Raw genomic sequence first — 16,848 nt, forward strand, 5'->3', positions numbered from 1 at the left:
TTGAGGTACTTTTGTTTGAGTTATAGTGCAAAATGTACATCAAATGGACTTTTCAATATTAAATTTAATTGGCCACAAAATCTGTAATCTGGATCAGATCCAGATCAAACTTTGTCAGTCGATAAAGGATACCATCCTACATAACAGTCTCAAATATGAATGAAATTTGATCTTTTTTGACAGTTATAAATTTTTAATGTTAAAAATAGGTATTTTCCCAGATGTTTCCTACCTTTGACCTATGACCTTGGAAATGTAATCAGTTCTTGCCTATCAGAATATGAATCATCAGTAAAAAATTTGATAACAATATATGAAAATAATCTTAATTCTGACGATTAATCATTCAGGAGAATTTGAAGAAAAATGGAAATAAAGCCATCCTTAACTTATTTATTTATTGATTTATTACATTTCTTTAAAAAGCATATTCAGCTGACTACAGCATTAATGAAATGCTGCAAACACTGGAAGGATATTGGTAAAAAATTAAGCAAATGGACAAACAAGCTCATTTAAAGATACAGATACATTAATCTCAGCCACAACTGCTCTTAAGTTCCATCATGCAACAATAAAATTATTCTCTGCTGCAAGACCTGACATGGCCAGCAGGTGGCAGACATGTATTTGATGGAAGAATTTTACATGAGAAAACAAACTTTTTTTAATCCTGTGCATCAGTATTAGTTTACCTCATTTTATACATTTTAAAAATTATTTTATTTAGTTGAGAGACAGCATTTATAATGTTGAGTTGTTGTATTCATCTAGAAAGAATGACTCTACTTTTTGAGGAAACCAATGAACAATGGAACCATAAAGTCCTGAGAGGACTTTTTCTGGTTATTTGGCTTTTGTTTCAACCCATTATTATCATTTCCAGTATGCGTTGTGTTTGAGGCTGACGTTGGACCTCCTCTGCGCTGTGACGCAGCAGACCCTGGAGCCCTGCGCGCTCACTGATCTGTGCGCTCTGCCTGCGTAAAGCTTCTGGCACGGTGACGCGTTCACTGAGGAGCTGTGGCTGTGGGTCTGTGGGACTCTCTCTCTCTCTTTCTCTCCCTCTCTCTCTCACACACAGACAGACACCTTCGGAGCAGCAGGGACATGACTGAAAGGACTTGTCCAACGGAGAAACGCTGGCGGTTCTGACGCTGATGGTCCTGGAGGCGCAGCTCACCACAGACAGGGTGATGTCTGCCATAGACGCCGGTACCGCTGTGTACCAACCCGCCCAGCTGCTCAACTGGGTCTACATGTCTCTGAGGGACTCTCCCAACGCCTCGGATGCGTTCACAGCCGAACTGGACACTCAGGACTTGAACTGCACCAAGCGCAGCGCGGCTGATCTGAGCTCCAAGTGTGTCAGTAACTTCTTCCACCTGAGGACTGAGGTCAGTGATGCGCACTTTGTGCCCGGCGCATATCCGACATTGCGCTTTTTACCCCAGTGCGCCCGTTGTTCCATGGACTGGGGGGTCAATTGTGTGAGGATGGAACAGGATGAAATCAGTTGTTAAAAGCAAACATTTAAAAGAAGGTTTTCTGGAGTATAAATCACAGTTTGTTTTTTTGCTGGTTTGGAAAGTCCTGTGACTTATATGTCACTGCGACTTATATACTGAAAAATCATGCCTTTGTTATTAACAGAGGTGGGACAAAGTCACCATCAAGTCATGAATCAGCAAGTCCCAAGTCAAGTCTCAAGTCATAATGACCGCCAATTGTTTGCAAGCTGACTTGAGACTTGACTTGGGACTTGCTGATTGATGACTTGAGAGTGACTCCATCTCACCTCTGGTTATTAATAATAAAATTATGAGTACTTATATCGGACTTTCCAACTGGCCCAAGCAGAGGGTCACCCCTTTGAGTCTGGTCTGCTTAGGGTTTCTTCCTCAGAGGGAGTTTTTCCTGACCGCTGCTTGAGGCAACTCTGTTGTGATTAGGCGCTATATAAATGAAAATAAATTGAAATTGAAATTTACAAAGAATCAAATCACTAAACAAAATAAACTGTAATAATGAAAGGATAAATGACAATCATAAAAAAGGCACACTGTAACAATGCACAAAAATCCAAAATTAAAAAGGTGAAATTACAGAAAAAATGGACAATTTATCAGACTTATATTTTGGATTTTTTCTCATCAAGAAGCATTTTTATACTCTGGAAAATATATAAATGGTAGATGTTCATTCATATAACAGAACATGCAAAAATAAATAAATAAAATGCAATTATACTATATATATATATATATATATATATATATATATATATATATATATATATATATATATATATATACACTCAACAAAAATATAAATGCAACACTTTTGGTTTTGCTCCCATTTTGTATGAGATGAACTCAAAGATCTAAAACTTTTTCCACATACACAATATCACCATTTCCCTCAAATATTGTTCACAAACCAGTCTAAATCTGTGATAGTGAGCACTTCTCCTTTGCTGAGATAATCCATCCCACCTCACAGGTGTGCCATACCAAGGTGCTGATTAGACACCATGATTAGTGCACAGGTGTGCCTTAGACTGCCCACAATAAAAGGCCACTCTGAAAGGTGCAGTTTTATCACACAGGACAATGCCACAGATGTCGCAAGATTTGAGGGAGCGTGCAATTGGCATGCTGACAGCAGGAATGTCAACCAGAGCTGTTGCTTGTGTATTGAATGTTCATTTCTCTACCATAAGCCGTCTCCAAAGGCGTTTCAGAGAATTTGGCAGTACATCCAACCAGCCTCACAACCGCAGACCACGTGTAACCACACCAGCCCAGGACCTCCACATCCAGCATGTTCACCTCCAAGATCGTCTGAGACCAGCCACTCGGACAGCTGCTGAAACAATCGGTTTGCATAACCAAAGAATTTCTGCACAAACTGTCAGAAATCGTCTCAGGGAAGCTCATCTGCATGCTCGTCGTCCTCATCGGGGTCTCGGCCTGACTCCAGTTCGTCGTCGCAACTTTGCACAGCCATTGAAGAGGAGTGGACCAACATTCCACAGTCCACAATTGACAACCTGATCAACTCTATGCGAAGGAGATGTGTTGCACTGCATGAGGCAAATGGTGGTCACACCAGATACTGACTGGTATCCCCCCCCCCAATAAAACAAAACTGCACCTTTCAGAGTGGCCTTTTATTGTGGGCAGTCTAAGGCACACCTGTGCACTAATCATGGTGTCTAATCAGCATCTTGATATGGCACACCTGTGAGGTGGGATGGATTATCTCAGCAAAGGAGCAGTGCTCACTATCACAGATTTAGACTGGTTTATGAACAATATTTGAGGGAAATGGTGATATTGTGTATGTGGAAAAAGTTTTAGATCTTTGAGTTCATCTCATACAAAATGGGAGCAAAACCAAAAGTGTTGCGTTTATATTTTTGTTGAGCACACAGACACGGGGAGAACATGCAAACTCCATACAGAAAGAACCAGGTGGGAAGCGATCAGAAGTGTAAAACTCCGGCTTCAAAAGTAAAAACCCTCCCATGTGTTGCTTCTACCTGTTCACCTAAAACAGCTCATCCACCTGCCTGAAGAGCTGAACTAATTACAATCTGCTGGTTTATTAAGAAGATGGAACACATATGTGGTTGGACTTTTACTTTCTGAAGCTGGAGTTTTACACCTCTGGAAGTGATCCCACAACCTTCTTGCTGTAAGGCAACACTACTATCCCTGCGTGCACAGACAGTACTGCTCCGCATAATATTTTTTTCAAAAGACTGGTATAGTATCACTCATACCATTTAATTACAAATTAATTTCTGAGTGATATGAACTTGACATCATCTTTCTAACCCTGTTGACTGCAGAAAGGTCCTGGAAAATGTGTGTTTTTTTGGAGTCAGTGTTGGATGACCTTAACCTTTGACTGATGTGCTCTAAAAGTTAATGAACTTATAGGCAGCCTTGGGGTACAGTGCTGTCCAGTCAACAAACTTCACTCCCCAACCAACACAAATGTTGGTGTACTTGTGTTTCATCCTCATTGTTAGTGTATCCACTTCCCAGAGGTCTTGGGTTCAAGTGCAGTGAGGGACAGACACAATGCGGATTACAGAAACAGACCCAAGGAATTTTGCCAATTTTAGTGAATGTCTGCTCACCCTTTTTGCAGTTACTTTGTAGACAGCAACACATGAGCGATAATAATACCTTGTGCTACCATCAGCATACAGTGTAATAAATACTATCATTTTGTAACTCACCAGCTTAAACATGGACATAATAAGGACAAACCCTTTTAATATCTGGTGAACTTTGATCCACCAGATCAATCAAATAAGAACCTTTGCTTTATTACTCCATAGACATATCTGACACCTGTTTGATGGTTAGTGGATGCTGGATTGATGATGGATTAGGAGCAGGTGTGGTTGTCAGTGAGAAGAGAGATTGTTTCCATACAAAAGTGTACTAAATCAGAGAGATAAATAACATGGTTACATTGTACCTCCACACAACCCTGCAGAAAGGATTCTGTATGAATTTTCAGGCCAAAAGAAATAGAGAATGGAGATAGTTGAGTGAGGCAGAAGCAGGTGAGAGAGAGAGAGAGAGAGAGAGAGAGAGAGAGAGAGAGAGAGAGAGAGAGAGAGAGAGAGAGAGAGAGAGAGAGAGAGAGAGAGAGAGAGAGAGAGAGAGACTGTTTCCACACAGAAATATATCAAATCCAATCTTATCAGCTAAGACTTAAATAGCACAATCACACATTCACACAACACCGTGGGAAGGATTTGGTACAAATGTAGCCACAAAAAAGTGATGGAAGTATCAGAGTGAGATATACACTGAATGGGGTCTGTGAGAGAGAGAGAGAGAGAGAGAGAGAGACAGAGAGAGAGAGAGAGAGAGAGAAAGAGAGAGAGAGAGAGAGAGAGAGAGAGAGAGAGAGAGAGAGACCATTTACACACAGAAATGTTAGAAACCATTTAACAAATAAAACAGACAAAACACACTTTTTTGATTGTTTTGCAGCTGTTATGTTCTAAAACTCAAATAACACAGTCACAAGTTCTCCCAACCCTGTGGAAAGGATTTGACATGAATGGAGCTAAAGCTGACACTTCTTCCTTCTCTCTCTCTCTCTCTCTCTCTCAACACATGGATTTAAAGATACAATACATATGGCTTCAAATGAGCTTGTTTGTCAGTTTATTTAATTTCTCATGATGAGGTCTGATGGCCAGCAAAGCCACTGCAGTTTGTTTAGTAAAGCTGTATAATTCCATATGAATATGTGTTTTATACGCTGGTGCAGTCCCCGTGTGTTGAAGGTGCTCTGTACATGTGCAGCTGCAGGAGGTATGGCACAGGGAGAAAGAGTTCATAGAATCTTTCCAAAATGTTGACCGTTGCCATCTGAGAAAATGGTGCACATCCAATGGTGCCTGCAAGTGTTGACAGACAGAAATACATTTAATCAGTCACATGTGCTCAAAATACTGTCATCACAGTTCAAGTGTACATACTATACACACTTTCCTGACTGTTGAAGTCAGCCAACCTGTTTGTGTGAGTACCACACTATAGACATAAAAATGCTTATATCTCACGGAAGACACCACAGAGTTTAATCTAACCCAAACCACAACCTTAACCCAACCATAACCTTGATTGGGTATAAAATGAGCATCTCCAAAAGGCTCAGCCATTCATAAGCAAAGATGGGGCGAGGATCACCACTTTGTGACCAACTGTGTGAAAAAAATAGTCCAACAGTTTAAGAACAATATTTCTCAACATTCAATTGCAAGGAATTTAGGGATTCCATCATCTACAGTCCATAATACAATCAGAAGATTCAGAGAATTTGGAATACTTCCTACACGTAAGCAGCAAGGCTGAAAACCAACACTGAATGCCCGTGACCTTCGATCCCTCAAGCGGCACGACATTAAAAACTGACATCATTGTGTAAAGGATCTTACCGTGTGGGTTCAGGAACACTTCAGAAAACCATTATCAGTTAACACAGTTCTTTGCTACATCTACAAATGCAAGTTAAAACTCTACCATGCAAAGTGAAAGCCATATATCAACAACATCCAGAAACACCACCACCTTCTCTGGGCCTGAGCTCATTTGAAATGGACAGATGCAAAGTGGAAAAGTGTGCTGTGGTCTGATGAGTCCACATTTCAAATTGTTTTTGGAAATCATGGACAGCGTGTCCTCCGGACAAAAGAGATTGTTACCAGCACAAAGTTCAAAAGCCAGCATCTGTGATGGTATGGGGGTGTGTTAGTGCCCATGGCATGGGCAACTTACACATCTGTGATGGCACCATCAATGCTGAAAGGTACATCCAGGTTTGGGAGCAAAACATGCTGCCATCCAAGCAACGTCTTTTTCAGGGACGTCCCTGCTTATTTCAGCAAGACAATGCCAAGCCACATTCTGCACGTGTTACAACAGCGTGGCTTTGTTGTAAAAGAGTGCGGGTACTAGACTAGCCTGCCTGCAGTCCAGACCTGTCACCCATTGAAAATGTGTGGGGCATTATGAATCACAAAATACAACGACGGAGACCCCGGACTGTTGAACAACTGAAGTCGTACATCAAGCAAGATTGAGAAAGAATTCCACCTACAAAGCTTCAACAGTTAGTGTCCTCAGTTCCCAAATGCTTATTGAGTGTTTTTAGAAGGAAAGGTGATGTAACACAGTGGTAAACATACCACTGTCCCAGCTTTTTTGAAACATGTTGCAGGCATCCATTTCAAAATGAGCAAATATTTGCACAGAAACAATAAAGTTTATCAGTTTGAACATTAAATATCTTGTCTTTGTGGTGTATTCAACTGAATATAAGTTCAATTCAATTTCAATTTTTTTTTTATATAGCGCCAAATCACAACAAACAGTTGCCCCAAGGTGCTTTATATTGTAAGGCAAGACCATACAATAATTATGTAAAACCCCAACGGTCAAAACGACCCCCTGTGAGCAAGCACTTGGCTACAGTGGGAAGGAAAAACTCCCTTTTAACAGGAAGAAACCTCCAGCAGAACCAGGCTCAGGGAGGGGCAGTCTTCTGCTGGGACTGGTTGGGGCTGAGGGAGAGAACCAGGAAAAAGACATGCTGTGGAGGGGAGCAGAGATTGATCACTAATGATTAAATGCAGAGTGGTGCATACAGAGCAAAAAGAGAAAGAAACAGTGCATCATGGGAACCCCCCAGCAGTCTAAGTCTATAGCAGCATAACTAAGGGATGGTTCAGGGTCACCTGATCCAGCCCTAACTATAAGCTTTAGCAAAAAGGAAAGTTTTAAGCCTAATCTTAAAAGTAGAGAGGGTGTCTGTCTCCCTGATCTGAATTGGGAGCTGGTTCCACAGGAGAGGAGCCTGAAAGCTGAAGGCTCTGCCTCCCATTCTACTCTTACAAACCCTAGGAACTACAAGTAAGCCTGCAGTCTGAGAGCGAAGCGCTCTATTGGGGTGATATGGTACTACGAGGTCCCTAAGATAAGATGGGACCTGATTATTCAAAACCTTATAAGTAAGAAGAAGAATTTTAAATTCTATTCTAGAATTAACAGGAAGCCAATGAAGAGAGGCCAATATGGGTGAGATATGCTCTCTCCTTCTAGTCCCCGTTAGTACTCTAGCTGCAGCATTTTGAATTAACTGAAGGCTTTTCAGGGAACTTTTAGGACAACCTGATAATAATGAATTACAATAGTCCAGCCTAGATGAAATAAATGCATGAATTAGTTTTTCAGCATCACTCTGAGACAAGACCTTTCTAATTTTAGAGATATTGCGTAAATGCAAAAAAGCAGTCCTACATATTTGTTTAATATGCGCTTTGAATGACATATCCTGATCAAAAATGACTCCAAGATTTCTCACAGTATTACTAGAGGTCAGGGTAATGCCATCCAGAGTAAGGATCTGGTTAGACACCATGTTTCTAAGATTTGTGGGGCCAAGTACAATAACTTTAAAAGCAGGAAATTAGAGGTCATCCATGTCTTTATGTCTGTAAGACAATCCTGCAGTTTAGCTAATTGGTGTGTGTCCTCTGGCTTCATGGATAGATAAAGCTGGGTATCATCTGCGTAACAATGAAAATTTAAGCAATACCGTCTAATAATACTGCCTAAGGGAAGCATGTATAAAGTGAATAAAATTGGTCCTAGCACAGAACCTTGTGGAACTCCATAATTAACCTTAGTCTGTGAAGAAGATTCCCCATTTACATGAACAAATTGTAATCTATTAGACAAATATGATTCAAACCACCACAGCGCAGTGCCTTTAATACCTATGGCATGCTCTAATCTCTGTAATAAAATTTTATGGTCAACAGTATCAAAAGCAGCACTGAGGTCTAACAGAACAAGCACAGAGATGAGTCCACTGTCTGAGGCCATCATTTGTAACCTTCACTAATGCTGTTTCTGTACTATGATGAATTCTAAAACCTGACTGAAACTCTTCAAATAGACCATTCCTCTGCAGATGATCAGTTAGCTGTTTTACAACTACCCTTTCAAGAATTTTTGAGAGAAAAGGAAGGTTGGAGATTGGCCTATAATTAGCTAAGATAGCTGGGTCAAGTGATGGCTTTTAAGTAATGGTTTAATTACTGCCACCTTAAAAGCCTGTGGTACATAGCCAACTAACAAAGATAGATTGATCATATTTAAGATCGAAGCATTAAATAATGGTAGGGCTTCCTTGAGCAGCCTGGTAGGAATGGGGTCTAATGGACATGTTGATGGTTTGGATGAAGTAACTAATGAAAATAACTCAGACAGAACAATCTGAGAGAAAGAGTCTAACCAAATACCGGCATCACTGAAAGCAGCCAAAGATAACGATACGTCTTTGGGATGGTTATGAGTAATTTTTTCTCTAATAATTAAAATTTTGTTAGCAAAGAAAGTCATGAAGTCATTACTAGTTAAAGTTAATGGAATACTCAGCTCAATAGAGCTCTGACTCTTTGTCAGCCTGGCTACAGTGCTGAAAAGAAACCTGGGGTTGTTCTTATTTTCTTCAATTAGTGATGAGTAGAAAGATGTCCTAGCTTACGGAGGGCTTTTTTATAGAGCAACAGACTCTTTTTCCAGGCTAAATGAAGATCTTCTAAATTAGTGAGACGCCATTTCCTCTCCAACTTACGGGTTATCTGCTTTAAGCTGCGAGTTTGTGAGTTATACCACGGAGTCAGGCACTTCTGATTTAAAGCTCTCTTTTTCAGAGGAGCTACAGCATCCAAAGTTGTCTTCAATGAGGATGTAAAACTATTGACGAGATACTCTATCTCACTTACAGAGTTTAGGTAGCTACTCTGCACTGTGTTGGTATATGGCATTAGAGAACATAAAGAAGGAATCATATCCTTAAACCTAGTTACAGCGCTTTCTGAAAGACTTCTAGTGTAATGAAACTTATTCCCCACTGCTGGGTAGTCCATCAGAGTAAATGTAAATGTTATTAAGAAATGATCAGACAGAAGGGAGTTTTCAGGGAATACTGTTAAGTCTTCTATTTCCATACCATAAGTCAGAACAAGATCTAAGATATGATTAAAGTGGTGGGTGGACTCATTTACATTTTGAGCAAAGCCAATAGAGTCTAATAATAGATTAAATGCAGTGTTGAGGCTGTCATTCTCAGCATCTGTGTGGATATTAAAATCGCCCACTATAATTATCTTATCTGAGCTAAGCACTAAGTCAGACAAAAGGTCTGAAAATTCACAGAGAAACTCACAGTAACGACCAGGTGGATGATAGATAATAACAAATAAAACTGGTTTTTGGGACTTCCAATTTGGATGGACAAGACTAAGAGTCAAGCTTTCAAATGAATTAAAGCTCTGTCTGGGTTTTGATTAATTAATAAGCTGGAATGGAAGATTGCTGCTAATCCTCCGCCTCGGCCCGTGCTACGAGCATTCTGACAGTTAGTGTGACTCGGGGGTGTTGACTCATTTAAACTAACATATTCATCCTGCTGTAACCAGGTTTCTGTAAGGCAGAATAAATCAATATGTTGATCAATTATTATATCATTTACCAACAGGGACTTAGAAGAGAGAGACCTAATGTTTAATAGGCCACATTTAACTGTTTTAGTCTGTGGTGCAGTTGAAGGTGCTATATTATTTTTTCTTTTTGAATTTTTATGCTTAAATAGATTTTTACTGGTTATTGGTGGTCTGGGAGCAGGCACCGTCTCTACGGGGCTGGGGTAACGAGGGGATGGCAGGGGGAGAGAAGCTGCAGAGAGGTGTGTAAGACTACAACTCTGCTTCCTGGTCCCAACCCTGGATAGTCATGGTTTGGAGGATTTAAGAAAATTGGCCAGATTTCTAGAAATGAGAGCTGCTCCATCCAAAGTGGGATGGATGCCATCTCTCCTAACAAGACCAGGTTTTCCCAGAAGCTTTGCCAATTATCTATGAAGCCCACCTCATTTTTTTTTTGTTGAAGTTGAAGAGGATTTTCAAATCATTGTATTCTGTTTTTATTTACATTTTACACAACGTCCCAACTTCATTGGAATTGGGGTTGTATTTATAGGCATCTTTATCAATTACACTATGTGCTGCACTGCAGTAGTAAAACTAGAACACTGAGTAATATTGATTGAATGACTATGATAGCTAGCTAGCTAGCTAGATAGCTAGATAGATAGATAGATAGATAGATAGATAGATAGATAGATAGATAGATAGATAGATAGATAGATAGATAGATAGATAGATAGATAGATAGATAGATAGATGATCCCTGTGGTATCAAAACATGGTATAGAGTATCAAGTATCAGTATTGAGTGCCTCATGCTGATGTTGTTCACTGCTGTATGTGTCTGACCACAGTTTTCTTTCTGTGATGGTTGGAGAGTAAACAGCTCGTGTCTGCTGGCTGTTCTTCATTCTTCATGTCCTGCGGTGCCGTAGCACCCGTCTCCTCCACAAGCACACAGACGCTGATTGTCCTGCACCCATAGGACCATTGAAGGAATGCACCACAAAGGCATTTTGTTCTTTTGGGGAAATGGACACTATTAGCTCACCCACTAATGCAGCACATCTGCAGAAATGAAATAAAGTCGGCTTCTGTCTTTCCTTGCACAGAAAACCAAACAGGAGAATCAGTCAGTGTGATGGACTGACACGAGTTCAAACACTCTTTCTTTTGTGTTTCTGTTGCGTGTGTCTCCAACAGGCCTTGACCGGTGCTTTCTGCAAGAGTTCCTCACCATATGGGTCCCTCTGCAATATTGTGGACGGCCTCAACTCTCTGACGGACCACTTCTCGGACCTGTCCCTATCATCCGACGCTCGCAAAGCCAGCAAGAAGCCGCCGCCCAACTACCTGTGCCATCTCTGCTTCAACAAAGGTCATTACATCAAAGACTGCCCTCAGGTATGAATCAGTGCTTTCTGTCAGTCACACACAAGCGTGTGCTAGCGGAGGTCTAATCTGAAAAAGCTGTGCACTATGCTGCCATTTGATCTGGAACACTTGTGCCAAAGTGTTTGAAGAACGCACAAGCGGCTGTCGCAGCAAATTCATGTGCCCAAAGTGGAATGTTGATTTTGTTTTAAAAACTATAAAATCCATGTTAGAATGTGTTTTTTTTTTTTAGACATTTCAGCTATTTGGGTTAGTCGTACCACCGCAGGCTGGTAACGAGCAGCAGATGCCAGATTGGATGACTGAGCCAGCCTTAATGAAACATGATAGGTTTTCTGTGGGACGTCAAACACCAAAGAAATATTGCAGCTGCCTTATGTGCAGCTGTGGGCTCCCATTGATCACGTTCAGAGGGAAACGTCTGACATTTGTGAGGTGTCACGGGAAAAAAAAATCAAATGACTGATGCACAGGATGTTCTAGCGGTGCAGTTCGAGAAAACAAGGTAGCAAAAAAAATACAAAACCTAACCACTTTATTTTATGAAGCATACTGATAGATATTGTGCAACTTAATACAATTAAACCCGGAGATTGTTTGATAATTCTGCAAATGAAGATGGGATTTAATCAATCAGTAAATTTAATTTACTCTTTAACACCATTTTTGGCTATTTTCTGCCAGTAAGCTTAAGCAACCTGACTTGAAATAGAATGATCCATCCATCCATCCATCCATCCATCCATCCATCCATCCATCCATCCATCCATCCATCCATCCATCCATCCATCCATCCATCCATCTTCTCTTCCTGCTTGCTACAGTTATGGGTCATGGGGAGCTGGAGCCTATCCAAGCAGTCATAGGGCATGATGTGTTGTACACCCTGGACAGGACGCCAGTCTGTCCCAGGGACACATATAGACAGACAAACACATTCACACTCACACACACTTACGGACAATTTAAAGTTTCCAGTCCACTTCACCTGCATGTCTTTGGATGTGGGAGGAAGCTGGAGCACCCGGAGGGAAGGGCCCCTTCACACATAGTGCAAATTTGGTCAAAGTGCACACAAAGTGCGCATGAAGCAGGAATCATATGCAAAACATGTAAATTCGTAGCTGCCTTGAATGCCTTGTACACCTGTTGCTACAACTATTTGCGCACACCAGCAGCTGAAAGACAGAGTGTGCACTGTGCAAGTCCATCGAATGCTCTCGCGGCAGGTGTCAGCCAAATTCCAGGTGACACGCACGAACATCTAACACCACTCGTGTGGCACTTAGAAAATGTGTGACCATTCACACTATCATCACGAAAACAATCACTGTCGAGCTGGATGTGAAATTTGTCTAAGTGCCCCACGAGTGTGGCTTTGCAAAACAGCAACACACATGTGAGGTGCCAGAGTGTCGGCTCCCCCCACACACACGTGCGGTGCATGTGAATTGCGCGTGTGTTGCAGTCCCCCCATCCGTAAATATGTGGTGCCATGGGGGGGGGGCATTTACATGAGCTGCTGATATGAACTGACAGGGGGTGTGTTCGCCCACAGCATCTGCTATAGGATCTCTGGTTCTGGCCATCACGGCTGGGAAACACGTAGCGTGTTTGGATGGACATGAACTTTCAACTGTCCACTGTGATGTGCGTGTGTTTGCTTGCTGTCTTTACGTGGACATACATAAAAATGTATATTGCTATTGCAATGGGCTGCGGCAAGCGTGCGCATGGTGCGCACATTGACAGGCTGCCCCAGGTGACAATGGATTGTCAGATCATAACACACAGCGGGTGATCTGACTGTCACGTCACCCATGTGAGCTCTGTTCCATATGGACATGTGCGCAGGTCCAGCTGGACACACGGGATCAGTAGATGTAGACATGATAACAGCGCACTGTTTCATTAATGTCATTTTATGACTGTACATCTGTGACCATGGGACATCTACAGAGGAACAGATGGTTCATACTTGGTAAGAGGGTTTTTTATGGTGTGTGGTTTTATTTTATTTTTTTAAAATACATCCATTATTGATTTCAGTCATTTTCGTGCACTGTTTACAGGCTAGTGATGGTAGTGCAGTGGTAAGGTTTGGCGCTTGCAATCAGTAAAGTGCAGGTTTGAATCCCGTGGATGGTATGTATTTTTTTCTTTTGTTTGTTGTTGTTTTCGTTGCAGCGGCGCAATGTGGTTTCACAGGTACCAGCTGGTTTTTATTTTTTTATTTATTGCACAGCAGCGGCGTGATGTGGTTACACATGCTCCAGTTGCTCGCACTGTGTTCATGCATGAGTGTGCAGGAAACTTTTGCAGCAGGATCGTACACGCCTGCCCGTCGGCACGATGTTTTCATGGTTCGCTAATTCAAACTGTTTCACTCTGTTTTAGTGTAATTTGATCAAATTCAGGGGGCCTGAACCCACGCAAATACAGGGAGAACATGCAAACTCAACACAGAAATGCCACAGGTGGGAATCATTCCTATGACCTTTTTGCAGTGAGGCAACAGTGTTAACCACTAAGCCACCGTGCTGAGAATGGGCAATCAAATAAAAAAAATTAATGATATTAATTAAAACTTTGTACTGCTCCTCTCCTAGTGGTAGAGATTATATGAACCTTATTCATAATGAATCGCTTGAAATGTTTTTGTAAAATCAGATGGGCAAATTTGCATTGCACAGATAGTAGAGAAGCTTGAATCTTCGACTGGACTGGGTTGCTTGACGCGAGGACGTTTCACTTCAAATCGCAGAAGCTTCCTCAGCTAAAATTCTTGCTCTGGTAGTCTGACTTCTGTCTTGACTCTTGTAGAGAAGAAAAGATTTTCTTTTTCTTTTTCTTTTGATTTTCTTCTCTACAAGAGTCAAGACAGAAGTCAGACTACCAGAGCAAGAATTTTAGCTGAGGAAGCTTCTGCGATTTGAAGTGAAACGTCCTCGCGTCAAGCAACCCAGTCCAGTCGAAGATTCAAGCTTCTCTACTATGGAACCCACCTGGACAACTGAGAGCCTACACAGAAATATTGCACAGATGTTAGGAGTCTGTGTGTGTGCCCAACCAGTTTATACAGTATGTGTTACTTGGAAAAGTCATACAACCAAGTTCCCTGTGGGGGTGACTGTGGGAGTAAGACGTACCGGGACTACTGCGGCATGTGATCCAGTCTGTAGGAGATATGTGCATATTTTCAGCATTGCAGCAGACCTGTTTCCAGTGAGTGTTGGATTCCACCTGGGCTGCCCCTTGTCATCAGTCAGAATTGCAACTCTGCTTTTGCGAATGATGTGATTCTGTTGGCTTCATCAGTCACTGACCTACAGTGTGCACTTGACAGGTTTGACATCACGTGTGAAGTGACTGGGATGAGGATCAGCACCTCCACATATGAGACCGTGGTCCCCTGTCGGAAAAGGGTGGATTGTCCCCTCTGGGTCAGGGGAGCGCTATTACCCGAAAGTGGAGGAGTTCCAAGTTTTATTCAGGAGTTGGGGTAAAATAGTGCCTGAGATTGATACAAGAGATGGATCTGGGCTGCATCTAAAGTCCTGTGGATACTGTATCAGACCATCGCAATGAAGAAATACCTGAGCTAAAAGGGAAGGCTCTCAATTTACCAGTCGATTTACACTTACCCATGGTTATGAACTTTGGGTAATGACCAAAAGAACAAGGCGAACTGGATGAACTAATCAACTGTTACAGTGGTCTGCTTAGCCGTGATTAACAGCGTGGCACAGTTCCTCGCTTCACTCAGAGATGATGTCTGAGGACTACTTTCACATATCTACAACTGCCTTTTCAGCCATTCCCTTTTTGCTTGTAGACAATCTGGAAAGTGTTCCACTCCGCCGTTGCTCAGTGATGATGTCAGATTTTGTCATGTGTTGTTAATAGTTCTGACCCAAAGCAGCGACTGCCAAAACTATGTCATGACAAAGGCCTGTTCAGCTGAAGGCAGAATGTTCAAAAGAACAAATTACTTTTTGTTCTTGTTGGCTGGAATCTGTAGTATTTTTCGGTGAGATGTGCACACTGCAGATTTTTGACTCTGTGTTTGGGGAACACAAAAAAATCCAGCTGAACATTAAATTCCTGTGTTCAGTCTGCAGTGGGATTCAGAAGTCGTGTGGCCTATTTTGCTCCGAAATTCTCTGTTTCATCAAAATGCGTTGCTGCTTAGATGCATCTGAACCTGAGAACTCAACATTTGAGTGACCTTTTGCCAATTCGACACTGGAAAGAGAAGAGCCAAGTGAGAGTGTGCTGACAGTACACAGGGCATGATGGGAAGGGCTTGGGCTAAATAAGGAGTGCATTGTTTCTCCACAGGGGCCCGAGAGCTGAAGGTCAGGAAGTCGGGCCACATTGTTCGTTTGGCTCCGCTTGACTGTGGTCATCCTTGTATCTCTCCATGCAGTCATATTTAAAGGGACTGTCAGCAGGCGTGCAGCGACATCTGCATTCAAAACGGCTTGAAAGATACAGACAACATGAAGATGTATGTCATTAGGGGAACACTTTTTGGCTCTTGGTTTAACAGTAGATGCTCATCGGACTTGCGCTGAAGGTGCAAGATCATTTGGGGTGTGTCTGAGTGTGTTTGCTAGTTAGGACAAAGGGAATATTGGTATCTGTATGCAATGAAAGTACAGTAATATTCATGTTTCTGTAATCCTTGGCCTTTCAGATTGAGAGACGCCTCAGAAGAGCTTACAGAGTCTCGAGGATAGGGGTGTTTGGCGATGCCAATATCTTTGCAGGTCCATGTCTTTAGGGTCCTGGTGCTTCCTGTCTTATGGTACGTTTACACATAGGCAGGACGCGTTACGAATGTAATATTTGTGTCATTCTTGGCACATTCCTGACATTCTTAATGTGACAAGGCACCTCAATAGGTTTCTTAATAGTGCGTGTTGGTGCGTGATATTTGTGATTTTCGTGGAGCATGTTTTTGACTGTCAAAAAATCTTTCACGAATGTCACGCACTACCCTTATTTCACCTCATGTCGTAACAGAGCGTGTTCATCCATCTTGATTAGTGGTGATCCTTAATAGAGCGTTACAGCGTTCTTCTCTGACGTGCGCACAATTAAACCCTGCTGCACCGCATTCAGTTTCATGTCCGCAGTATGGTGAAGAAGGACAGTGATGCCAAGTCGGCTAAACGTTTCATTCCAATGCTCCTCAGCGCGGTAGGGCAGGTGTTCCACCTGCTGCTGCTGTACCTGATGTTTGGGAAAACGCGCGAGACAAGAGCCGCGTGGAGCCACACATCTGGCTCTCACAGTCTCCTCCTCCTCTCTATGCCACTCCATGACACAGAGCCCAACTAAGCATGCAATCACAAAGTTCTGATGTGGATTTTGAGGAGCAAACTGGAGCTATCTGAATTGTTCAGCAGCTGATGGAT

General features: G+C 42.0%; 1 protein-coding gene across 1 annotated transcript in view; it reads left to right on the forward strand.

Annotated features, from left to right (window-relative positions):
* The first annotated feature begins 1,040 nt into the window (after nucleotides 1-1,040).
* LOC117531056 (zinc finger CCHC domain-containing protein 24-like) overlaps nucleotides 1,041-16,848 on the forward strand; it is a 45,982-nt gene continuing 30,174 nt past the window's right edge. Inside the window, exons 1-2 of the mRNA XM_034194072.1 lie at nucleotides 1,041-1,397; nucleotides 11,234-11,434. Of these exons, the coding sequence (XP_034049963.1) occupies nucleotides 1,161-1,397; nucleotides 11,234-11,434 (438 nt within the window). The 5' untranslated portion in view covers nucleotides 1,041-1,160. The remainder of the gene's footprint in view (nucleotides 1,398-11,233; nucleotides 11,435-16,848) is intronic.

This window comes from Thalassophryne amazonica, chromosome 18 (assembly GCF_902500255.1).
Source record: "Thalassophryne amazonica chromosome 18, fThaAma1.1, whole genome shotgun sequence".
NCBI lineage: Eukaryota > Metazoa > Chordata > Actinopteri > Batrachoidiformes > Batrachoididae > Thalassophryne > Thalassophryne amazonica.